Source organism: Dromiciops gliroides, chromosome 3 (assembly GCF_019393635.1).
Source record: "Dromiciops gliroides isolate mDroGli1 chromosome 3, mDroGli1.pri, whole genome shotgun sequence".
In the NCBI taxonomy this organism is placed as follows: Eukaryota; Metazoa; Chordata; class Mammalia; order Microbiotheria; family Microbiotheriidae; genus Dromiciops; species Dromiciops gliroides.
The window spans coordinates 666,453,567-666,478,211 of record NC_057863.1 but is presented as its reverse complement, the minus strand read 5'-3'; the positions used below and the strand labels follow the sequence as shown (position 1 = coordinate 666,478,211).

At 57.1% G+C, this 24,645-nt stretch overlaps 2 protein-coding genes across 2 annotated transcripts in view; one reads left to right on the top strand and one right to left on the bottom strand.

The window, feature by feature from the left end:
• Window positions 1–3,275: 3,275 nt before the first annotated feature.
• On the bottom strand, window positions 3,276–6,088 carry IZUMO2 (IZUMO family member 2). Its single transcript, XM_043994083.1, has 4 exons — window positions 5,845–6,088; window positions 5,641–5,715; window positions 5,214–5,300; window positions 3,276–3,421 (listed from the first exon to the last, which is right to left on the bottom strand). The coding sequence occupies exons 1-4, from the start codon at window positions 6,086–6,088 to the stop codon at window positions 3,276–3,278; spliced, it is 552 nt and encodes a 183-aa protein (XP_043850018.1).
• An 8,858-nt stretch (window positions 6,089–14,946) lies between these two features.
• MYH14 (myosin heavy chain 14) overlaps window positions 14,947–24,645 on the top strand; it is a 36,896-nt gene continuing 27,197 nt past the window's right edge. Inside the window, 11 exon segments of the mRNA XM_043992323.1 lie at window positions 14,947–15,057; window positions 15,941–16,324; window positions 18,565–18,721; window positions 20,189–20,216; window positions 20,311–20,413; window positions 21,727–21,750; window positions 21,870–21,962; window positions 22,189–22,252; window positions 22,599–22,669; window positions 22,671–22,698; window positions 23,019–23,159. Of these exon segments, the coding sequence (XP_043848258.1) occupies window positions 15,010–15,057; window positions 15,941–16,324; window positions 18,565–18,721; window positions 20,189–20,216; window positions 20,311–20,413; window positions 21,727–21,750; window positions 21,870–21,962; window positions 22,189–22,252; window positions 22,599–22,669; window positions 22,671–22,698; window positions 23,019–23,159 (1,141 nt within the window). The 5' untranslated portion in view covers window positions 14,947–15,009.

Here is a 24,645-nt window from a genome sequence, read left to right as displayed (position 1 = left end):
TGGTCAGCGAGGGTACTGCAGCCTATTAGGAAAGGGCTATCCTCGGTATGTTTACCAGAAAATAGATAATTAATCAATTAAGCCCTCAGCTGGAGGCTCAAAGGGAGTTGCTTAGTAGGCAATTCAGATATTGCACTCTAACTCGACTCCCTGGTGGGATCATTAGCATAGTGCTAGAGATACACGTCTTTCTAAAGAGGCAAAAAACCAAAGGGACCCGTACAGGACCGGGCTAAATAAATATTCGCGGTTGCTTTCCTTATAATAAACAGGCAAGCGCAGGAAGTGGATGGAGTCCTGCCTCGGAGACAAACGCTATGGTGGGGCAGAGTCTCTGAATCAGTTCCTAATCTCCGTGTACTCCCGGGAATTCCCTGCACCTACTGAGGCACAGACTGAGCATGGCTTCGTCACTGGTCCTTTCGCATCTTCGCATCATCCTGTTCTTAGTTTGCGTGGTGGCGGCTAAGAGGCAGGCCTAGAACAGAATTTCCCCTCCTCGACTCTTCCACCTTTTGCAGGATGAACTGATGAAACCATTAGCAGCTTTTCTGCTTGGCTGACTGAGCTCTCTAGCTGCTCAAAGGCGCCGCTCACTGTCAGCCCTGGAATCCACTGAACAGACTCAGACATGTTTGCGTCCTGTCTCGGCGATCCATACATAGTACGCGCTAATGCCAATCTCTCTTTTGTTTCTTCTTTTGTCCATGGTCTGTGTCGCCCCAAACTTTCTTTCTTTCTTTCTTTCTTTCTTTCTTTCTTTCTTTCTTTCTTTCTTTCTTTCTTTCTTTCTTTCTTTCTTTCTTTCTTTCTTTCTTTCTTCCTTCCTTCCTTCCTTCCTTCCTTCCTTCCTTCCTTCCTTCCTTCCTTCCTTCCGAGGGGCAATGAGGGTTAAGTGACTTGCCCAGGGTCACACAGCTAGTAAGTGTCAAGTGTCTGAAGCTGAATTTGAACTCAGATACTCCTGAATCCAAGGCCGGTGCTTTATCCACTGCGCCACCTAGCTGCCCCACCCCCACCCCAAGGTATGTCCTTTCAGAACCATCCGCTGTCCCTGTCCTCAACCCATCGAACCCAGTGATAGCAGGAGGTCAGATTTACCTCCTGGCTCCCAGCTCACACCTCGGGCATTTGTCTTTAGACGTCTACGGCATGGGTTGGGATCATGGCTCCTTTCTTCAGTTTTGTTTCCTGTGAACTTCCACGTCTCTACCACTATTCTTCCTACATTGTAGCAGCTGCTGTCTAGAGAATCTAGCTTGGTGGGTATACAAAGGCAGTTTTCTTCCTCCCCCATCCTTTTCAGTTGAAAGGCCTTTTGATTAGATTTTACAAGACTTCAAGGAAGTGCATTATTACATGGAAGGTTGGAGCCAGAAGAAACCTTAAAACATCGAATGTCAGAGATGGGAGGAACCTCAGACCAGAGAATGTCAGTGCTGGGTGGGGACTTAGAACATGCAATGTCAAGATTGGAAAGGACCATAGAATATAGGGGAAAATGGCAAAATGTCAGGTCTGGGGTGGGGGAACCTTAGGGCAGGGGCAGGTAGGTTGCCCAGTGGATAGAGCACCGGCCCTGGATTCAGGATGACCTGAGTTCAAATCCGGACGCAGACACTTAACAATTACTAGGTGTGTGACCCTAGGCAAGTCACTTAACCCCAATTGCCTCACCAAAAAAATAAAAATAAAAATAAATCACTTGCACAAGGGCCTGTGTGAGCTGAGGTGCTCGGGGTACAAAGACAGAATGAGAATCCCTGCCTTCAGGGTGCTTACATTCTCCTAGTGAAGACATAACACAGAGATAGACAAGCGTAAGGCTGGGTAGGAACTAATGATATAAAAAGGAGAGTTTTGACACAGTAGCCTAGAAAGATGTGAAGAGGCAGAGAATGCTTTCAGGAGGGACCTTAGAGCATCGAGCAGTGTGTCAGCGCTGAGAGGCACCTTAAAAATGGTGGTGTTCAGCCATTTCAGTTGTGTCTGACTCTTCATGACTTCTTTTGGGGTTTTCTGGGCAGTGATACTGGAGTGGTTTGTGATTTCCCTTTCCAGCTTATTTTATAGATGAGGCAACTGAGGAAACAGGGTGAAGTGACTTGCCTAGGGTCATTCAGCTAATAATTGTCTGAGGCTTTATTTGAACCCAGGTCTTCCTGACTCCAGGGCACTCTATCCACTGCACCACATAGCTGTCCCACCTCAGAGATAATCTAGTCCAACTGCTTTGTTGAGAAAACAGAAGACCAAAGAGGGAAAGGGACTTATCCCAGATCATGCAGCAGTTTAGAATCATTGAAAACTGACACTGGAAGAGAACTCAAAGCAAGTCCAAACTCCCTTACAGTACAGATGAGTCAGGAATAGTGGCAGAAAGAGACAGAGAGGGAGACAGAGAAAGAAACAGAGAGAGAGAGAGAGAGAGAGAGAGAGAGAGAGAGAGAGAGAGAGAGAGAGAGAGACAAAAACAGAGAGGGAGAAACTTAAGAGAGAGGGAGGTTAAAAAAATAGAGAGGGAGGGAGGAAGAGAGCGAATAGGGAGAGATGGAGGAGAAAGAAATAAAAGAAAGCATAGAGAAAGAACCAGAGTGAAAGACAAAAAAGGGAGAGAAGACATGGAGAGGGAGGGAGGGAGGGAGAAAGGAGGGGGAGACAGAGAGAGATGGAGGAGAGAGCTGCAGACACAGAGCTCCTCAGAGGTGCACAAAAACTTGAATTACACATTGCTAGCACTAGGAGGGACCTTAGAGATCACTATGGGTTGGATCCCATCATGTTTCTAGGTAGGTAAAACCTAGAAATCGAAAGTGACTTCGCCAGGACTGTACAGGAAGATTTTTTTCCCCTGCTAGTCTGAGGAATGACCAGGGTATGCCACGGTAAGAAAGGTAGGGTTGGTAGGAAGTAGAAAAACTTACGAGACTGCAAGAACCCCAAAAGTGATGAGTGCCAGACATGCCACCATGATCCTGGCTTTCCTGATCCTATCCCTCACCAGAATTCCCTGGAGTTCATATTGAAGAGCAAGGCGAGGCTGACGGTCCGCTGATGGTGGAGGAATCCCAAATAAGGAGTGTAAGAAAAGGCAGTAGGAGGATGTATATTTGTGTGCATCCTGTCTACATCTGTTCCCATGCTGTCTACATCTGTGCGCATCCTGTCTACATCTGGGTCTTGTCTCATTGTGCACTGTTACTGTCTCAGGATCTCTTCTGTCCACACTTCTATATTTGGGTCTCCCTGCCCTGTCCCCCAATTGGATTTACCTCTTACTCATCAATCCCACTCCCATCCCCAGGGGTCACCCTGTCCTCTGAGGGGACCTCCTCCTCACCAAAGCATAGTGTTGGATTCAGACATCTTGCATAGACACGGTAACAGTGAAGACAGTCAAGGACCTGGGAGCCCATGTGGTCTGGAAAAGATGAAAGGGAACAGATATTGACAGAGACACAGGAAGTGAAAGAAGAAAAGAAGGGGAGGCTAGGATGTGGGGCATGGAGACAGCCAGACAAAGTCTGAGAGAGCAAAGGAGAGAGAACTGAAAGAAGCCAGAGCAAGGCCCAGAGAGGTAGACAGCAGGGAAATGGTGCCAATGAGAAGGGGAGATAGAAGGAGCAAGGAAGATGGGAGTAGAGTGGGGGAGGCTGAGAGGAATTTGCAGAGCTGGACATTCAGAAAGAAGACAGGGAGCTAGAGACAGAAGGCTCCGGGAAAAGGTCGATAGTGAGGAGGAGGAAGAGCTGGAGAGACACAAAAGATATAAAGTTAAGGAAGGTACATAGGTCAAGACAAATAGCTGGGGGAGACCGAGCAAAGTCGAAGACAGAAGGAAAGAACAAGACAAGGGTGGAAACTGTTGACAAAAGGAGGAGACAGACAAAAGATGTGAAAAGAGGAAGTAAGGGATGGGGGAGGAGAGAGGAAGGAGAGAGAGAGAGAGATCAGGACTAGAAAGAAAGGAAGGGAAAGGCATGAGGCAGAAAGAGAAAGGGAGATGCAAAGGTAGAATAGTGAAAGGAAATTGGAGATAAAGGGGAGAATGGAAAAGTAGAGTGGCAGTAACTATTTTCTGCTTCCTTAGGAGGAGACAGAAAAAAATGGGAGAGAGAGGGACAAGGAAAACAGGAATTGTCAACTCTAAGGGGAGACATAGATAGACATCTGGGAATGGGACAACAACGAAGGTAGAGACCAAAGCAGCTGGGGAGGGGAGGCAGAGAATGGATGGAGAGGGCGTGGAGTAATGAGGGGGCTACTGGGAGATAATGAGTAGGAAAGATGTGGAGAGTTGGATAGAGGCAGGATGAAAGGAAAGGGCAGAGGGGTGAGAAGAGAATGATTGAGGGTGATGGAAGAAAGAGAAAAGGGAAAGAGCAAAGGAAGAGGACCGGTGAAAGGCACTACAGAAAGAGAAGAGAGATATTCAGGTGGAATGAGGAGCAGACCCACCCACTGGCCCTCACACTCACCTTTTTCCCTATAAAGGCTTCAGCACCATGTGTCAGCTTCAGGGGGAGGAGAGTAGAGTGAGGGGGGGATAGGGTGGGAAATTCAGGCTTAGGGGGGCTTGAGGAACAAAATGGGCTCCCAGGGAAGGGAAGTGGACGACGGACCGGACAAGATATGAGGGAGGAACACCCAGAAAATCTGACGGGGATGGCTCAGGCAAGGAAAGTCAAGGGAAGGACTCACGGCAAGCGTTGGGGTCACAAGCTACGAGAGAACAGAAGATGAGTCGCTCCTAGAGTTGCTAGAGAGGGGAAGTTGGGGGAGGTGTGGGCACCCATTCAGGAAGGGCATTGACAAGTTGAAGAGCACCCCTAGGGCAGGGAAGGACCGCAAGAGCATGGAGAGATGGAAGGGTTAGCCTGGAGAGAAGGTCCCAGGAAGCCACCTCCAATTATCTGATCGGGGAGGGATTCTCTCTGCGGTGTGTGGTCCTTGGGGTGAGAGTCTGGGCCAAAGGAAGATTCAAAGAGGCAGCCTGAGGCCTGAGCTGTCCTTCAAGCATGGGGCTGCCTGGGAGGGCACGGCTCTTCTTCCAGCAAGGGTTAGGGATAGCGGGGACTCTGCATCAGGAATGTCGTCTGCCATCCCATCCTGATTCATGGAGGGTGGGAAGGATGGGGAGGAGCTGAGGATGGAGGGGAGGAGGCAGGGAGGGCATTTGGACATGGTGGGGTTGAGGGGAGCCCATGGGAGACCTTTTTGCTGGTGTTCTTTAAGGGCCCTCTTCAACGACTTCATCAGCTCCCCCCGTACTTTCACCAACTTGTCCAGCAGTGGTCCATCTGGGAGGCAAGATTTGTGGGGAAATGTGGTCCACACCCTCCCCCTTCATCTTTCCCACCTCCCAGCACTGACTTGGAGATGTGCCCAGAGGGGTCAGACCCTTCAGAATTGGTGCCTCCTTTATCACACCATCATGTCAGCCCAGGAAGGGTCCTTAGAAGTCACCTTCCTCAGGAGACAGCTGAGGCCCAGAGAGAGGAAGGGTCTTGCCCAGTCACCTGGCTCATAGGTACAGACCAGAACTGGAGTCCAGCTGTCCTGCCTGCCTGTGACAGACTCCTCCCACCGAAGTCTCGCATGGCCCATCCAGGTCCCTCTCCCCTTCAGCCATGGTCTCACCCGTTAGGTATGTCTCTTGAACTTCCTGAATCTTCTTCTGGGCTAGAGCCACCACTGGAGAGAGCTGGCCAAGTCCTAAGGGCGAGAGTGGGGACCATCACCCAGGCGAAGGAGGACAGCCCCTCCCCCCACATGTCTGTCCTCCAGCTGCCAGCCCCCTCAACCAATGCCATCCAAAACCACGCCCTTCTGTCTCCCCCATACCCACTCTCCCCATATAAGCTCTGGTGGCATAGTTGGCGAAGAATTCTCCTTCCATGCCCAGAAGCAAGGCCTGAGCTCGGGCTCGCAGCCGCTCAGTACGGAAGTTGTGGGCCACGAGGCGCACTCGGGCCTTGGCCAGGGCCTGGCGAAAAGGGGCCTCACACTGCAGGCAGGCGAGAGCGCCAGGCAGCAGCCCCAGCCCAAAGCCCAGACCCATGAGGAGCTGAAGCAGCAGGAGGTCCATGAGCAGCTCGAGGCAGATTCCTGTGACTTCACACAAGGGGCTTCTAGAACTCCACTCCACACTAGTTCCCTCGTCCTCCTCAGCAACTGCTCTGCCTTCAGCGACTGGCTATCCCAGAGGCCAGAGACAACCTCCTCCTGGCCACCACAGCTGGCCAGTCTTTGTCCTCTTCCTTGCCCACTTCTCACCTTGTCTTATTTTTTGGTGGGGCAATGAGGGTTAAGTGACTTGCCCAGGGTCACACAGCTAGTAAGCGTCAAGTGTCTGAGGCTGGATTTGAACTCAGGTCCTCCTGAATCCAGGGCTGGTGCTCTATCCACTGAGCCACCTAGCTGCCCCTAAGTGGAATGGACTATCTCAGTAGACACCGACTTCCCCATCTCTGAGGGTCTTCAGGTGAACCACTTCTTGGGATACTATCCAAGAGATTCTTTTTTTTCGTTCTTCTCACCTTGTCTTGTCCACTTCTCACTCTAGTGACCAGCCTCTCTCGGGATCCCCTGATTTGAGAGCCGACCAGGACCTCAGAGGTATGGAGACCAAGTTGGACTTGAACAAACGTCCTCTCTGAAACATCCTGGCCAAGTGGTCATTCAGGCTTTTCTTTGAGACCACCTGTGAAGATCTCCCTTCCAGGAGTTGTGAGGAAAGAATTATGTAGCACCTGGGGGCACCCCCAAGCTGAAAGAGTGGCTTCACTCAAGCAAGCTGCCCCAGGGTTCAGGGTACTCTGTGGGTCCACAACCACGAGGCAGAAAGACATAGTGTGGGATTTGGAGTCGTGAAAACCTGGGCTCAGATCTGATCCCAGACATTTACTAGTTCTGTAACCTTGTGTGAATTACTTAACCTTTGTTGGCTTTAGTTTCTCATGAAAAATGAGATGACCTTGAGGTCCCTCCCTGTTCCAAATCTATGATGCTGTTATCCACTCAGAAGCATAGCTCATGAGCCCCAATCAATGAGCTTATTTTTCAGTCAGTTAGGTGACACAATTAGTTTAAAGCAAGGCATTATGGCAAGAGAGTAGCAATCATTCCCTGCTACTGTAGAGCAGAACACCATCCCCCCCAGTCTGTCAAGGCTACAACCAAGGAGTCATTCTGGACTCCTCATTACCTCTTGTGCCCCATATCCAAGCTGATTGCCAAGGTCTGTTGACTTCATCTCTACAGCATCTCTCAGTTATGCCCCCTTCTCTCTTCTGACACTGCCCCCAAGCTGGATGCAGGCCCTCATCACCTCCACGCCCGAGTTATTGCAATAGCCTGTTTGCTACACCTGAAACCCTTCCACGTACTCCAATTCAGTGATACAGGCATCCAGGCTGTTCCAACAACAAGACCCTCCATCTCAGTGCCAGGCATTTTCTCTGGCTGTCCCCCATGTCTGGAAAGATCCCTCTCCTGCGCTTTAATTACTGACCTTTCTGAGTTCCTTTAAGTCCCAACTAAAATCCCACCTCCTCCAGGAAGCCTTCTCCCATCCCTCTTAATTTCAGTACCTTCCCTCTGTTAATGATTTCCTATTCATGTGGCTTCATTTGAGTCTCACAGAAAACTTGTGAAGTGAGTGATGTTACTATTCCCATTTAACAGATTAGGAAACTGAGTGAGAGAGGTGAATAACTTGCCGAGAGTGACAGAGTTAGCAAATGTCTACAGTAGGATTTTAACTCAGGTTTTTCCATGTTCAGTGCTCCACACCCTGCACCACCTAGCTGCCTCAACAGCTCTTTTAGATAGGCAGGGCCCTCTCATACAAACTTATTTGGTGACAGAAAAAGCCTGGGTTCATTTTTCTCCCCCCACAAGAAGACTGTCAGTTCTGAGAGCCTTGACTGTGATAGGGACCAAGCTCTAGGAATACAGCATGGCTAGTGATCTAAGTAGTGCATGAAAGCTTCAAGTTCATTTCTTTACCTTTCTGCTCAGAGGAGGGCCTTTGTCATAAGCCCAAGCCTCTAAGCTGGGGTTAGAAAGTCCTTGTAACTCCTTACTGAACTGTCTGATTGTAAAACCTATACCCATCCAGCATAATTTTAGGGGCTGTCCTTCCAACAAACCACTGAGAGTTGTCTTGGTTTGACAACCCCCTCCCTGTTGGTTTGCTAAACTCCAGGATTCTGTTAGTCTCCCATACAAATTCCCTGCAGGGGAAAGGTACAGGGACCAAACCCTGTTTAGGTAGAGCAGCTGTTCCAAATCCCGCCTTTATTGTGTGTAGATACACACAGCCTTTATGGGATTTGAGCCACCCCTAATGCCACAAATACCTCCCCCTACAGCTTGCTGAATAGGGGCAGAGCCTCAGGACTCTCTCCACAGTGAGCTCCCTCCTCCAAGACTCGGGAACTCTTAGTGCCCACTTAGTCTTGCTAAGGCCAGCCCTCCTACTTGTCTTACCTGCCTGTATACATCTCATCCTTTCTGGTCTCTCTTGAGACCTCAAACTATCCACTTAGACCTTCTCTTTACCTTCCTTCAAATGCTCTAAGCCCTTCATAACCTAGCCCCGCCCCATACCTGTCCTGTCTCTGACACCTCACTGGCCACATTTTATTCGTCCATCCAGTGACATGGCCTCCTGGGTGTTCCCCAAACAAGACCCTCCATCTTGCACTGAACATGCTCTCTGACTGTTCTCTATACCTGGAGCACTCTCCCTCCTCCGTTTCCAACTAAAATGCCCCTCCTACAGGAATTCCTCCCTACCTTAGCTGTTTCCTGTTTATCCGGGATAGAGCTTGTTTGTATATATTGGTTTGCTGTCTCCCCCATTAGACAGTGAGCTTCTTGTCTTTTGCCTCTTTTTGTATCCACAGAGCTTAGCACAGTGCCTGGTACATAGTAAGTGCCTAATAAGTGTTGACCAACTGACCAACTCCTTTCCCTCAATCAGTGAACACATTCATTTTTTCCTTTTCCTAAAAATCCCTTCTGTTGACCCTTTCCCTCTGGGACTATGGTCTCCACTCTGTTCTTGATCTCCTCCCTTACTTCTCTGCTATCAGTGGCTCCTCAGCCTATTCTCACCCCCCCCCTTCCCCGCCCCACAACTCACAACGCTCCATCCTGATCCCTCTTCCCTTGTCTCTCACTAGACTGAGCTCCTTGGCTTCCAAGGCTCGAATTTCTCCTGGTTCTTTCTTATAGCCTCCCCTTTTCCAGCCTTATTCACTGGCTCCTCCTCCTTTCCCTACCCCTTAAACCTGGATCTCCCCCAAGGCTCTGTCCTGTGCATTCTTCCTTTGCCTTTCCTTCTCCTCTTCTCCTCTCCTCTCTCCCCTCCCTTCCTCTCCCCTGACCCCTCTTCTCTCCTCCCCTTCCTCCTCCTTTTCCCTCCTTTTCTTCCCTCTTTCCTCCCTTCTCCTCTTCTCTCCTTCACTCCTTAGCCAGCCTCTCAATGGCGCTACTAGAGTGCACCTCCCCCAAGCTCCTGCTCTTTGAATTGCTGTGCCCAGGAGGTGACCCTGGATCCCAAGGTCAGCTGGAGCCCCACCAAGTCTGGCCAAGTGGGGAAGGTGTTGAGGAATGTCAGGCTGTAGACTGGACTACAGGGTATATTGGCTGTCCAGGGATCAACCTCTCCTGCCAGAGGTTGATCCCCAGGAGGGTTTGGTTTTGGTCCCAGGCTATAAGAGATGGAGGAAGGACCCAGGCCTGGGGAGTCATAGATGGTGTTTAAGCTGGTCAGCTCCAGCTGGCTGGCAGGAGCACAGATTCAGGGGACCACCCCCTGGGACCAGCAGAGGTCAGGAAGGAGGGTACTGAGAGGATGGAGGAGTCAAGGCTTGGAGGTGGGACAAAGTCTGAGACGAGTAAGAAGACCAGTTTGATTCGATGAAGGTCATGTGAAGGAAAGGGATGTACAGGACAGAGGGAGAGAACTGGGGCCCTGGGTTCAAATCCTGCCTGTCGTACTACCTGGGCACACTCAACCAGTCCCTAAATCTCTCATGGTCTCAATCCTTTTTCTGTAAAGTAGGGTCATTGCGCTACCCGGTCTCCAAGTTCCCTTCAGGTCCTGGGTCTGCAACCCTCAGGTAGGTAGGTGGGAGCCATGTCGAGGGTGGTTGTTAAATGAGGGGAAGGGAAGAGGCCAGGAAAGAGAGACCTGGGGGAGGGCCAAGCAACCCCCTCCGGGCAAAAGTGCCAGAGGTCAGTCAATGGGGCTGACAGCTGAGCTGTCCCTATCGTCTCCCTAGTTCCTCAAGGACCAAGCAACCGATACCTCGAGGGACCCAAGAATCTAGGCCTGGCCCGGTGTCGTTAGGGGGATTCTGACTGGCAGGCGGCTCAGGCCAATTGTTCCCCAAGCCTCCCCCTTGGATCCCAGCACCCCAACTCCTCTCCATCCTGATTCTCCAACCCCCAGCCCCGCAGGGACCTCGGGGTCCTGGTCCTCCAGACCCCAGCTCCGCAGGGACCCCGGGGTCCTGATCTTCTAGCCTCCAGTCCCGCAGGGAGCCCGACGTCCCCGCCTCGGACAGCCACAATGCTCCCCATTCATTTCTCGCACAAAGCGGTCCATTGAGCCTGACCCCGAGGGGGAGGGGGAGCCGCCCCCGAGCACACCCATTGGCGGGAGACGCTGCCCGTCCGCGGCCTGGCCCCACCCCTGCGCCCTCTGCCCCGCCCCCCAGGCTTTCCCACGGCCCGAGCCCTTCGAGAACTTCCCATTGGCTGCGGGCCGGCCCGACCCCCGCCTCCCGCCTCTGATTGGCGAGACCGCCTGGTCGGGGGCCGCTGATTGGGGGAGACTTGTTCCTCGCGCCCCCGCCCCTCCCTGCGCCCAGGCCTGAGCCCGAGCCGGAGCCGGACAGGAGGGGACAGTAGGGGACAGGCAGGGACGGGCGGCCGAGGCAGGCCCCCGAACCCACAGCCGGTGCCCCGCGGCAGGGAGCTGGCCTCCGGGACCTGGCCCCGCCCCCGCACACCTGCCTCACCTGCCTCATCCCCTTATAAGGCCGTAAGCGCCCGGCCCCACCCCCGGCAGGTGTGGTCACGCCCGTCGTGACGTCACGTCTGCCCAGCCCGGCAGGAGGTCGCTGCCGCACCTGGGCTATCTCTCTGCTCCCCTCCTCCTGGGCTCCAGGTAACCCGCCCCCCAGGTAAGGAAGCCCCCCCAGCTGGGCAATCCTGCCAGGTGCGTGCCAGGTGATGCCCTGCTTTCCCTTCCCCCTGGAGACCCCCAAGATGATCCCTGCCCCCCCCAGCTCCCCAGGTGACCCCCCCTAGGCGCGCCAGGTGATTCTCCAATTCCCCTCCTCCGAGACCTCCCAGCTATGCCAGGTTATCTCCTGCTCCCCCCCCCCAGCCCCCAGGTGATCCTCTGCTCCCCCAAGCTCCCAGGTGATCCCGCAGGTGTGCCAGGTGATCGGCTCCCCTGGGAGCCTCAGGTATGCCAGGTGATCTCCTGCTTTTCCTCCCACCCCAGGAGATCCCCTGCTCCCCCAGGTGATCCCCAGGTGTGCCAGGTGATCCCAGAGCCCCAGCTGACTCCCCCAGGTAACCCGGGTAATCATCTGCTCTCCTGGGAGCCGCCCAGGCGATCCCTATTCCCCTCTCCTTCCCTCAGTGAGTACCCCCTCTAGGTGCTCCAGATGATCCCCTACTCCTCCAAAGCCCTCTCTCTTGGTTATGGTCTGCTCCCCTAGGGACCCCCCCAGGAAGCCCCTCTGGTGTGTCAGGCAATCCTCCAGGTGAGCCAAGTTAGACCCTGTTCCCCAGGTAACCCCAAGTGTGCCAGGTAACCACCCCTGCTGCAAACAATATTTTGCACCTCCATATAACCCCCAGATACACCAAGTAATTTCCTGCTACTGCAAGTAGCAAGTAACCCCCCCCATTGCTAGGCAATCCCTCAGGCCCCCCAGGTAATCCCCTGTTCTCCCAGGTAACCCCCAAGTATGCCAAGTCATCTGTTCTGCCAGGCAACTCCCCCCACGACTCCCCTCCCCAAGTAATAGAGATTAACCTGCAGTTGCACCAGGTCACGCTCCATACCCTGATGTGTCTGGTCCCCCAGCCCTGCTCCAGGTAGTCTAGGCAACCCATAGAGTGATTCAAATAATCACCTGCTTCCCCAGGTAACCCACCAGTGGGCCAGGTGATCCCCAAATAATCCCCTTCTCCCCCCAGGGAAACCTCTAGTGCTCCAAGTAATTCCCTCCCCTCCCTGACTGACTAAGCCCACCTGCCACAGGACATGATCCCTACCTGCTGAGCTCATCCACCTCAAGAGAGGACTCAACCCCCCTCCCCCTCCCCTTTGCTCATGCCAGATGATGCCCCACCACACACACACACACACACACACACACACACACACACACACACACACACACACACACACACACACAACCCAGTAGCTCTATCCCCTGTGCCAAGTCTCCCCCTCCCCCAGTCCCCAGTTATCCCTTCCCCTCTCTCTTTTGCCCGTGGCCCCCTCCTTCCCTTCTGTCCCCCCTTTTTGTCAGACCCTCAACCAGATACTCCCGGGCTAAGCACCCTATGGCCCCCTGACTCTCAGGGCAGGTAGGTTGGGCAGTGGAGTACCGAATGTCTGAGAACCTTGTGCCAAAGGGTTGAAGTGGCAGCATTTTGTGGGGAGCCTGGGGGCCTCAGGATGAGGTCTGGGCAGAGGGAGAGTCAAGGCCTAGTTAGTTCCCCAAGTGGAGAAGTGGAAGCCAGAGCCTGATACCTGGCTTCCCAGAAGGACTGGGGTGGGGGGGGCGGAGTCCTTCCCTGGTCTGCCAACGTAGGCTGGCATCAGAATGTCAATCCATGACCTAGCCCAGGCCATCCCCCCACCCCCTAGGACTATTCCTGGACCCCCAAGCCAGGAGCCTGCCTCCTTTCCTCCCTGTACTGCCTCCTTAGGGCTCAGGGGAGGGGAACAGAGTGGGTGGGCAGTGGGACAAGCTGGCTCTTTGGGACCTTGGAGCTGGGGGGATGGGAGACAGCATCTCTCAGGGAGAGGGGCATGTTGAGCTGAGAGTCTGGGGTTCTGAAGGGGATGGGCACATGGCAAGGGCCTGGATGGGGGCATGTGCTGGGGTCTTCAAGGGGCCTGTGCATTGAGTGTCCAGCCCTCTGAGGGGTCTAGGCCTTGGTCTGAATGGGAGAGAGGCAAAGGGATGCAGGAAGACCATGGCTGCTGAGGGCCTGGACCCTGCACTCTCACCTCCCTAGCCCAGGATCCACCCCCGTGCTCACCACACACAAGTTCTGATGGGCCCAGGACTGCTGCTCACTCCAGTCCCCTTGTAAGCTGGGTGGAGCCAGGGGGAGCCGACCCTCCATCAGGCCTTCCTATGCTGCATTCAGGAGAGGAGGCAGATAGTCCCTGAGGGGAGGACTGAGTGCCTGTCTTTGAGCAGAAGTGTTTGTGTGTGTGTGGGGGGGGGGGGGGAGTGTCTCTGTACGTGTCTGTGTAGTGTGTGTGTGTCTGTACCTCTGTGTGGTGTGTAGTCTAGGTGTGTGTGTGTGTGTGTGTGTGTGTAGTATGTAGGTATGTCTGTGTGTATCTATGTGTGGTGTGTGGTACATCGATGTGTGGATGGTGTATGTGTGTGTGTGTGTGTGTAGTATGTAGGTATGTCTGTGTGTATCTATGTGTGGTGTGTGGTACATCGATGTGTGGATGGTGTGTGTGTGTATGTGTGTAATATGTAGGTATGTCTGTGTGTATCTATGTGTGGTGTGTGGTGTGTGGTACATCGGTGTGTGTGTGTGTGTGTGTAGTATGTAGGTATGTCTGTGTGTATCTATGTGTAGTGTGTGGTACATCGATGTGTGGATGGGGTGTGTGTGTGTGTCTGTACCTCTGTGTGATATGTAGTCTAGGTATATGTCTGTGTGTGTCCGTGTGTGCTGGGGGAAATGCTGGGGATGGGCATGGCTGACTGTCTGGCTCTCAGAGGACTCCAGGACTGTTAGCCTTCATGGCTGAGTCTGGAAAGGCGGCAGCAGTGGCCGAGAGCCGGGAAGAGGAAGGGCTCTGGGCAACGGGGGAGCCGGCCGGAGGGGCAGCAGCCATTGGCTGGCCAGATGCCGGAGTCTTCCCAGGCCTGACTCAACCCCTGCCCAGTGACAAGCCGGCAGTACTCAACTCTGCAGGGGCGAGGCTTGGGCCAGGCTGGCTTAAGTCTGGGCACCTGCTCATGCGGGCAGGGCTGGGAGCGCCAGGGCAGGGCGGGGCACGCCTGCCTGAGCCTTCTCTGGGCCACCGGCCTTGCTCCCCTCCCCCTGCTCCTGTCAGCAGGCCCTGAGGGAGGCTGGGCTGAGGGGCCTATGCTGGGAGTGGGGGGAGGGGAATGGCTGGAGGGTCTGGGTTTGGAGCCTGACTCGTCTACCTTGGGAGTTGAGGGTAGCTTGAAGCCCCCTTGTAGCTCAAACTCCTGTGATCTTGGGGCTCCCTGAGGAAACAGGAACCGAGCGTTATGGGGCTAAGTCAGACAAGGGGCTGAATACCTGAGCCTGAGGGGGTAGAGGCTCAGGACTCCTGGGTCCCTGAGGGAGGAGGGAACCACCCTGGCGGGGTCAGGAAGGGGGCTGCATATATGAATCAGGGGGAGCTGAGTCCTGGGGACTAGGGGCTCATGGGGAGAGGCTTTGATGCCTCCTGTACCTGCCTAACCGAAAGTGCACCCCCGCCCTTTGCCCAGTGACCTGAGTAACAAGTAATAAGGTCTGACAGGGGCGAGGCCCACGCTCCAGGCACCTGTGAAAGCAGGTGGGGCGGGCGGTCCCTTCCGCCCTCCTGCTCAGATGTCTCCTGAGCAGGGGGCACTAGGTGAGGCTGGGGGCCGGGGGAGGAGGCCACATCCCGAGGAAAATCAAAGTCTTCCTGGTCAAAGGCCCTGAGCCCTGAGGTGTGTTCTGCTCACCTGGGGTGTGGGGGACTAAGGTTCCAGAATGGAGGCCAGGAGGAGCGGGCTGAGCGGGGCCCAGAGGGACACTCAGGTAAGCCCTGGGAGGCCAGGGCGGCGGAGGGCAGAGTCTGGGCCCCCCCCCAACCCGGGAGCCCCGGCAGGAGGCCAGTGATGGGGGAAGGATGGAAGGGGTGAGGGCTGGAGGTGTGGAGTCAGGAGGGATGGACAGATGGAGGAATTGAGAAAGGTGGGTATGGAAGGTGGGGAGAAGAGGGGAAGACGGGGCTGAGAGCAACCTGGGGAGAGGGGCCCAGGCAGAGTCAGGATGGGGACAGCAGTGAGGGGCAGGAGCCCACAAAAATGGGGAACGTGACTTTGGCACTCGGGGACCCACCTCTGAGGGGAGGATGATCGCTGGTGTCCGAGGGTGGTCCTGCAGCCTGTGTGGGAGAGCATTGGGGCATCAGGGGTGGGGTCAAGGCCCTGTCGAGGACCAGGACTGAACGGCGGCACCCATGCTCTGGGGCGAGGGAGGCCAGCTGGAAGTCAGAGAGCAGGTGTGTAGAATTGGGGGGAGGGTGCGGAGGGCAGAGCTGAGATGGGCCACAGCCTCTGGAGGGAGTCTGGAGGTGTCAGGGTCACAGTGGGCCCCCATCTCACCACTGCGGGGGCGGCTCTATGTCAAAGAAGGGAAACGAGGAAGCTGAGGGCCCTAAAACCGCCCAGCTGGCCCGAGCTTCCCATGGCACTGTCCTGGTGGTCAGTCCCCGTCCTCTCCTGGGGCCTGGTCTCCCCTTTGGGAAGGTGAAAGAGCTCCCTTGGCGGCCTCATTCTGTCTCCTGGGGTCCTTTGGTCCCTGCCGCCTGCTCCTTGACCGTGATCAAGGCCCTGCCCCTCAGTGTGCCCTGGGGCGGGGGTGCTTCTGAGCTGTGGGGGCTGGAGCTCGGCTCCTCACAGGCCCCTCTCCCCAACAGATCATGGCAGCGGCTAGCACCGTCCGAAAGACGGCGGGCCCCGTGCCCGAGGCGGCCCAGCCTTTCCTGTTCACCCCTCGCTCCGGCCCGGGGCCGGGCAGCAGTGTGGGCACACCCCCTGTGGAGTGGGCCGCCCGGCGCCTGGTGTGGGTACCCTCGGAGCTGCACGGGTTCGAGGCGGCCGCCCTGCGGGATGAGGGCCCCGAGGAGGTGGAGGTGGAGTTGGCCGAGAGCGGGCGCCGGCTGCGGCTGCCCAGGGACCAGGTGCAGCGCATGAACCCCCCCAAGTTCAGCAAGGCCGAGGACATGGCGGATCTGACATGCCTCAATGAGGCCTCCGTCCTCCACAACCTGCGGGAGAGATACTACTCGGGCCTCATCTACGTAAGTCCTGCCCCGCCCCAGCGCGGGGGAGCAGATGCCGCCTGCTCTGTGGGGACCAGAGATGCAGCCGGGCAGCTCCCCTGGTCCTGCCCTGCCATGCCCAAGCCCCAGACCTCCTGGGCCGTCCTCTAGTCCCCCTCACTCTCTCTGCCTGGTTCTGCCCTCTGTCACCTTGGGCCACTCCCAGAATTCCCTACTCTGGGCCTCGGTTTCCCCTCCTGTCCAGTGAGGGGGTGAGCAGAGAGACTCCTGAGGCCCCTCAGAGAGTAGGGCGAGGCAGGGGAGAAGGGGGAGTCTGACCCAAGCTTTGGGCCTTGGGGGGCTCCGGGGGCTCCCTTCTTTCTCCACCTGGGATTCTCTGTCTCCCCAGTCTGGCCAAAGCTCACCCCCACCCCTGGGAGCAGGCTCTTACAGCCAGACGGCCCCTGCTCCTGGGTCCCGTCTTCCTCTCTCCATCCGCTGCCAGGGCCCTCCATGCTCTGGTGCCACTGCCACGGCCCTGCCTCTTTCCAGGAGGCCCCTGATCCCCCAGGGCTTCAGTCTGTGTCTCTGCAAAATGGGGCCTGCCTAGGTGGGCTTCTTTGAGACAAGGGCTGACCCACCCTCCCCAAGAGGGGCCCAAAGTGGGGAAGAAGAAGAGATGCAGAGGCACTCATGGCTCATCCCTGCCAGCCACATCAGTGCTCCTGGAGCCAGTGCCCACCTGTCAGAGCTGGACCAGACCCCCCACCCAATCCCCTCATGCCAGCGGGCAGCGATCTAAGGGGGAGCCTTGAGTGACCAGCAGCGGCAGCTCGCACCCAGCCACTGCTTGCACGAGACCTGAGGCCTATCTACCAGGGAAGGGACTTGGGTTTGGGCCCCCTGGCCCCTCCAGCCTCAGCTTCCCCGTCCAGGCAATAAGGAAGTTGGAGTCCTGCGCTCCCTTCTGGCCCTAAAGCTGATGGAGCCGGGACCTTGAGCCCAGCTCTGCCCCCACCCCGACTCAGGCCTCCCCTGATGCAGGGCGAGGCCCTCCCTGCCTGCCCTTCGTCCCCTGCCAGGCTCAGGTTCCTGCTGCTTCCTTGGGTGTGGCCTGGGAGCCGCTGGGCGGGGAAGGAGGAAGAGTCGCCTGAGGCAGGAGGTGATGGCTGGCCCCCGCCCCGCCCCCATGGGCCTCAGTTTCTCCCTCTGTCAGATGTAGTAAGCAGGCAACGTCGCTGCCCCGGGTCCATCTGGCGACGACTTTGCAGGGAGATGGGCAGGCCCCAGCCCAGCGCTAACCAGGCCTGGGGCTTGGGGGGGCACCCTCACGGTGGCGCCACCAGGCATGATCTACCTGGCCTGGGAATGTGGGTGGGCAGCTCCACCCTACAGAAGCGTTGAGAGGTTGGGGGGGGGGGGTCGGCAAGAATAGAGGATACTGAGATTTGTCTCCCTGCCAGGGCCAGGGTGGGGCCGCTCACCCACCCGACCGGTTACTCGGCTCTGTTAGAAGCCTCGGCCTCCCTCCAGGTCTCCCCATCATGCCTTCCTCCCCCTCCTTCCTCCCTTCCCCCTCCTCCTCTTCCTCCTCCCCCTAATCCTCCTCTCCACCTCTTCCCCCTCCCTGTCCTCCCCCTCCTTCCTCCCTTCCCCTTGCTCCTCCCTCTCCTTCCTCTCCTCAGCCATGGTCGCTGCCCCCTTGGCACCCGCACCCCCCTCCCCTTCATCTCCTTCACCAAAGAGGGAGGGAGTGGTCTTGGGGGCTGTGCTTTCTTCCCTTTCTCTCTTCTCTTCCGCCTCCCCATCGCTCCCCCTTCCTCCTCCTCCCCCTGCCCCCACTGGCCCCCAGTGCCTTGGGGGGGGTGCTCTCTGGGTCCTGCGGCCTGTCCTCTCCGTCGGATGGGTTTGCCAGGCCCTTTGCCCGTGTCATGTCACTAATCAACACCAGCCAGATTCCTGGCTCAGCTGTGTACCCATTCACACATTGGACAAGCATTTAGTAAGCCCCTGATATGTGCCTCTCCCTCCTTTCCTCAGTCATCCTGTCTCAGTCACCTCTGTTTTATGGATGAGGAAACTGAGGGGTCTTGACCAAGGTCTCCCAGTGCCCTTGGGAATCATCTGAGCCAAGGACGAGGGGAAACTGAGGCCCAGGCAGGTCAATGCCTCAGGCTGAGTCCAGGATGACTCTGGTGTCCAGGCCTCGGGGGCCGGGGGAGGTGTTGGGCAGGAGCCTGGGGAGCGGGAGCCTCTGTGACCATCCTCCCTCCCCACAGACATACTCGGGCCTTTTCTGTGTGGTCATCAATCCTTACAAGCAGCTGCCCATCTACACGGAAGCCATTGTGGAGATGTACCGGGGCAAGAAGCGGCACGAGGTCCCACCCCATGTGTACGCGGTCACTGAGGGGGCCTACCGCAGCATGTTGCAAGGTCAGGGGGAGGGAAGGGCCATCCCCCACCCCAGGGAGCCTGGCGGGGCCCCCACATGCCCAGGGTTCCTCCTTCTGTGTGTGGCTTCTGTGGGCCATCTCTGTGGATGGACACGCACTGGGAGGCCAGGGAGGGATGGCCCTGGCCTGAGAGTCCTCTGGCAATAGGCCGCACCCTGGGGAACAGGACATTTCTGTGGGTATCTAGAACACCCTTGTTCTACCAGCCTGAGGGCCGCCCCAGGACCAGTGGGAGCAGGGGGGCACAGAGAAACTCCCCAGGGAGCCTGACAATCTGAGCTGTCCCAAAGAGGAAGGGACATATATGTGTGTGAGTGTGCATGAGTGTGTATACATGTGTGCATGAGTGTGTGCACGTATGTATGTGAATGTGTACATGAATGTGTGTATGTGTGCACATGTGTATATTGTGTGCATGTACATGAGTATGTGTGTATGAGTGATTGTGTACAGTGTGTGTGAGTGTGTATACATGTGTGCACGAGTGTGTGTACGTGTGTATGTGAATGTGTACATGAGTGTTTGTATGTGCGTGCATGTGTACATTGTGTGTGAGTGTGTATACATGTGTGCATGATTGTTCATGTGTGATATGTGCACAGGCACGAGTGTGCTTGAGTGTGTACACATGTGCATGAGTGATCATGTGTATTTACATGTGTATTTGCACATGTGCACATGTGCATTGTGTGAGTGCATATGTGCATGAGTGTTTGCATGTGTGCATGCTGTGTACATGTGTATGCATGCGAGTGCACAGTGTGCACATATGTGCATGAGTATTTGTGCATGCATTGTGTGTAAACATGGGTGTGTGCACGTGTGTGTGCACATGACAGAGGAGACTGCATGGCCTCTGGGACCCACTCCCATAAGCCTTCCTGCTAGGGGGCTCCCTCCTCAGGGGCAGGGTAGCCACGTGGGCATACCCCCCCCCCCTGGGCTCTGGAGGAGGTATAAAGACCCTCCCCACACCAGGCAGAGTTTTCATTTGACATTGTTTGCAACGAGCAAGTATTGACTTTGTATCCAGAGCAAAGCATCTGGGCCCTTGGGCTGAGCAGGCACAGGGAGCATGGGCCGGGCCCAGCGCCTGAGGCCTCAGGGAGCCCCCAGGGCAGTCCGTGCCAGGCCCGGTGGTCTGCCCGGGGCCCCTGGTGCGCCCCCCTCCCGCAAGCCTCTGTGCCCCTGGCCTGCCCTCCCCCAGGTTGCAGCCCCACAGCCATGGAGGACAGGACCTGAGAGCTGGGGGTGGGGGGGAAGCTTCAGGCTCATTCTCTCCATCCCAACTTCACAGAGGGAGAGACTGAGGCCCGGGGCAGGGCAGAGGCTTGCCCGCGGTCCCTTGGCAGGCTGGGCTCAGGTCCCGGGTCTCCTCAGAGCTGGGTTCAAGGGGGGGGCGTCAGCCACCTGTAGTCTCAGTGGCCTCTGTTTCTGTCCCTTCCAGATCGGGAAGATCAGTCCATCCTCTGCACGTGAGTGAGCACCCCCCCACACGCTAAAGGAGGCGGGATGGCTGGGGAGTAGGGAGGGGGGCCGGCTGACTTCCCCCTGCTGCCTTTCCCTCAGGGGTGAGTCTGGGGCCGGCAAGACAGAAAACACCAAGAAAGTCATTCAGTACCTGGCTCACGTGGCCTCGTCCCCAAAGGGCCGGCGGGAGCAGGGTGCCCAGGTGAGTCCCTCCCAGCTGCCCGGCGGCTGCCCGTCTTCCCCAGCCTTCTCTGCTCCAACCCCCACAGGCCCGGAGAGCCAGGCCTGAGCCCCCTCAGCTTCCTTCATCCTTTCCTCCCATCCCTCCGTCTCCTTCCTGATGCTTGGGCCAGTAACCTGGGCCCTGCCTCCAGACACTTCCCTCCTGGACTCTCCCTTGGGGGCCCTTTGTCCACTCTCCTCTCACCCTCCTTTCATCTGCCCGAGGGGGCCAGATGGGGCCACTGAGGCCCAATGAGGGGAAGAGGCTCCCTGAGCCCTCGTGGTGAGCCCGGCCAGGTCAGAAATGGCCACACCCATCACCTGGCTCCCAGGGGCTGAGCCTGGGGGGCCAGAGGGGCTTTTGTCCCATCAGGGCCTTAAGGGCTCTTGTTGGTGTTTCCCCTTATCTTTACACACACCCCTCCCCCGCCCCCGCCACCTTCTCTCCTTGTCCCTCTCCCAGAGAGCCCAGTCTGAAAGTGAACACAGCTTCAGCCCTCACTGTGCCCAGGAGGCTCGGCCCACAGAGCCTGGGGGGGGCACAGAGCCGAGGGGGGCCCACAGAGCCTAGTGGGGGACCCCACAAAGCCTAGGGGGGACCCCACAGAGCCAAGGGGGGACCCCACAGAGCCGAGGGAGGCCCAAGAACCAAGGGGGGAAGGCCACAGCCCAAGAGCCAAGAGGGGTCCCACAGAGCTGAGACAGGGGAGGTCCACAGAACCAAGGTTGGGGCAGGGGGGAGCAGCCAGGCCCGAGCCAGGGACTTGCCCAGATTTGGGCCTCTTCTGACCTCTGGCCTCCTCAGCCAGGGCACTCACACCCTTCACCTGTTCAGTGGGTCATTTCCAGGCTCCTGGGAGGGGAAGGAATGCTCTCTGTGACCTCGAGGAAGTCCTGTAACTCCTCTGGTTTCCTCCTTTGTAAGATGGGGGGTGAGCTTTGCAGCACCCACTGTAAAGAGCAGGGAGTGAGAGGAGCCGGACTGGGCATCCCCAAAGGCAGTGCCTCTGCCCTGTAGGGGACTCGGACACAAATGATCAACCTGAGACTGAGAAATGGGGCCTTGAGGAGATTCTGGGATGAGGGCTCTGAGAAAGATGCCCAGGACAGGCCAGTTAGAAGCCTTGAATGCCAGGCTGAAGAGGGGGAAGCTGCCCGTGGGACCTGGGGCTCAAGGGACTAACCTCGGGGGGCTCCCACGTGTCTGTCCTGTGTTCCATGTGCCGTGTCCTGGTCCGTGTCCTGTGTTGCTGTGTGCCGGGTCTGTGTCCTGCTTTCCTGTGAAATCCCCAGCCCCCTGCCAACATGGTGGCCTATGTGAGTAGCAGACTCCCTCTGCCCATCCTGCCTCCCACAGGGCACTGGGCCCTGGCCTGCGTCCCTCTCCCAGCCCTGCTCTGGCCTGCCAGTTGACCCTTCTCTCTCGGCCCCCCCAGGGTGAGCTAGAACGGCAGCTGCTCCAAGCCAACCCCATCTTGGAGGCCTTTGGGAACGCCAAGACGGTCAAGAATGACAACTCCTCTCGCTTTGTGAGCTTTGGGTGCCCCGATGGGCGGGAGGTGTGGGGTTTCTGAGCCCCCTGGGGAGCCGGGGCCAGGCTGACGGGACGCTCATGTCCCTGGGAGGAGGCAGCAGGCCCTGGGGAGTCACTAAGGGTGGGGGCTTCAGCTGGGCCTCCTGGGGCTAGCAACGTGGGCCTTCCCTGAGGATGAGGGGCCTGAGGCAGAGGCCTGAGAGACTCCTCTCTCCCCCCAGGGCAAATTCATCAGGATCAACTTCGATGTGGCTGGCTACATTGTGGGGGCCAACATTGAGACCTGTATCTTTGGAGCTGGGGGCAGCAGCAGGGAGGGTGGCAGGGGGCTTGGAGTGGGGGACATTGGGGGGGCTTGGAGGGTGGGTCAGGGGTTTGGAGTGAGAGGGGAGGGGGCTTGGAGTGGGGGACAGTGGGGGGGGCTTGGAGGGTGGGTCAGGGGTTTGGAGTGAGAGGGGAGGGGGGCTTGGAGTGGGGGACATTGGGGGGGCTTGGAGGGTGGGTCAGGGGTTTGGAGTGAGAGGGGAGGGGGCTTGGAGTGGGGGACAGTGGGGGGGCTGGGGGCAGCAGCTCCGGGGCTCACCCAGGTTGGGATATTCTGGCCTGGCTCCTTGACTGCCCTTGCCGCTAGACTTGCTGGAGAAGTCCCGGGCCATCCGGCAAGCCAAGGACGAGTGCAGCTTCCACATCTTCTACCAGCTCCTTGGGGGGGGCCGGGGAGCAACTGAAAGGTCAGTGGGCTCCACGCCCCCCACCCCGTACTCAGAGGCCCCAGGCAGCCTTCTCAGGAAGGCCAGAGCCCCGGGAGATGATTGACGAGTGGGGGCCTCTCTGGGGCATTCCCCATTCTCTCCCCAGCTCCCCCTTCTCGGCCCTCACGCCCCTCCTAGCTTGGACTGTCCACGTCTATGCCCGCCCCAGTTCTGATCTTCTTTCTTCCTTTTCTCCAAAGCCCCAGGACCCGGGGGGGGGGCAGGGAGAGGGCAGGCTGGGCCAGAGTGTCTTCTGTGGGCGTCCCCCCAAGCTCCGGGTCCTCTCCCCTCCCCCCCAGAGGACCTCCTCCTCCAGCCCTGCTCCGAGTACCGCTTCCTCACCAATGGGCCAGCATCATCCCCGGGCCAGGAGCGGGAGCTCTTCCACGAGACTCTGGAGTCCCTACGCGTGCTGGGCTTTAGCCATGAGGAGATAGTCTGTGAGTGGGCTGGGGCTGCGAGGAGGGGGCTCAGCCCTCTCTAGTCTAGGCCCCATGGGGGGACAGCCGTCTCCTGCTGGATGTTCTGGGAGGGGCTGCTCAGAGTGGAGGGGGGGAGGACTCATCCAGCCCCTGGTGACGGGAGCAAGGCCTGCCCAGCTCCATCGAGGCATGGCAGGGTCACACCGAGTCTGATGGCTCCAGATGGGCCACATTTCCCACAATGCCCTGCACTACTGACTCAGACAGAAGCATTACAGGGAGAGAACCCCAGCCCGGCTCCTCCTGCCCCAGACTGGGCACAGACACTATTCGGGCAGCTTCGTGGCCGCCCCTCACCCTGGGCCTACAATGACCAATGCCATGGAGGACCACAGGGCAGCTCAGTTAGAACTAGAAAAGCCGGCTCAAAGAGGGGTAAACTGAGGCCAGCAGGTGGTGCTCGCTCGGCCACGCCCTAGGACCCTGGCCTCTCTGCCTAGTTTGCACCTCCCACTCTTCCTCGGGTCTCCTGACCTTCAGGCTCATGCTGCCACCAAAGTCTCAGCCGTCCACCTACAAATGGGCTGGTTTCCACATGCAGAGCCTGCGGTGATATTCCCATAAAAAACAATTATGACAATGAACCAAACAAACTAATGAATGTTACAGTAGGCTGGTATGGAGCATGGGAATGGAAGAGGCTTAGCTAGAGTGCTAATCATATGGGGAAAAAAACCCAGAGGTCTTAGTGGACCACAAATTCAATTATGTCTCAATGGCTTCAAAACACCTACTATGATTTGAAAGCTGCATTAATGGAGGCAGGATAGACAGAACCCAGACAATGTTTCCCCTCTGGTGGCCGGACCACATCTGCAGCCCTGGGGTAAGTCAGTCCTTAGCACCATGGCTGCAGGAGGACGCGGATGGTGAAACAAGGTGGTGAAGGAGCTCCAGGCCGTTTCATTTGAAGGGCTCAGGATATTCAGCCTGAAGAAGAGCCTGGGTGGGGAGGGAGATCACATCTGGGTTTTGTGGGAGAATTAGGCTTATTTTCTTTGGTCCTGGGGGGGGGGCAGTATCAGAAGCATGAAACAAGCATTTATTACGCACTCACTGTGTGTGAGGCAGTGGGGATAAATATATAAAAGTGAGGAGCCCACATCCCTTATATGTGGATCTATGTTTACCCCAACTCCAGAGTGGGGGGACGGGGTGAGCCAGCTCCCTGGGGCCTCAGCACAGAAGAGGCTTGGAATCCAAGTGGTGACAGGCTGGATGGGCTTCAGACAGGGGCTGGGGGCACGCCCTCCTGGGCCTCATGTCCAGGGGAGTCTTGGCTTGGGGCTAGCTGGGTGTGCAGAACTGAGGCGGAGTTTCGCTTCGACACCCTCCTGGCCCCAGCCCAGGCCCTTCATGCAGCAGTGCCCACCTGCGGAGGCCCAGAATAAGCCTTGGTGGCTGCTGAGCCCAAGTGCTTGGGCTTCCTTGGGAAGCAGCTTCA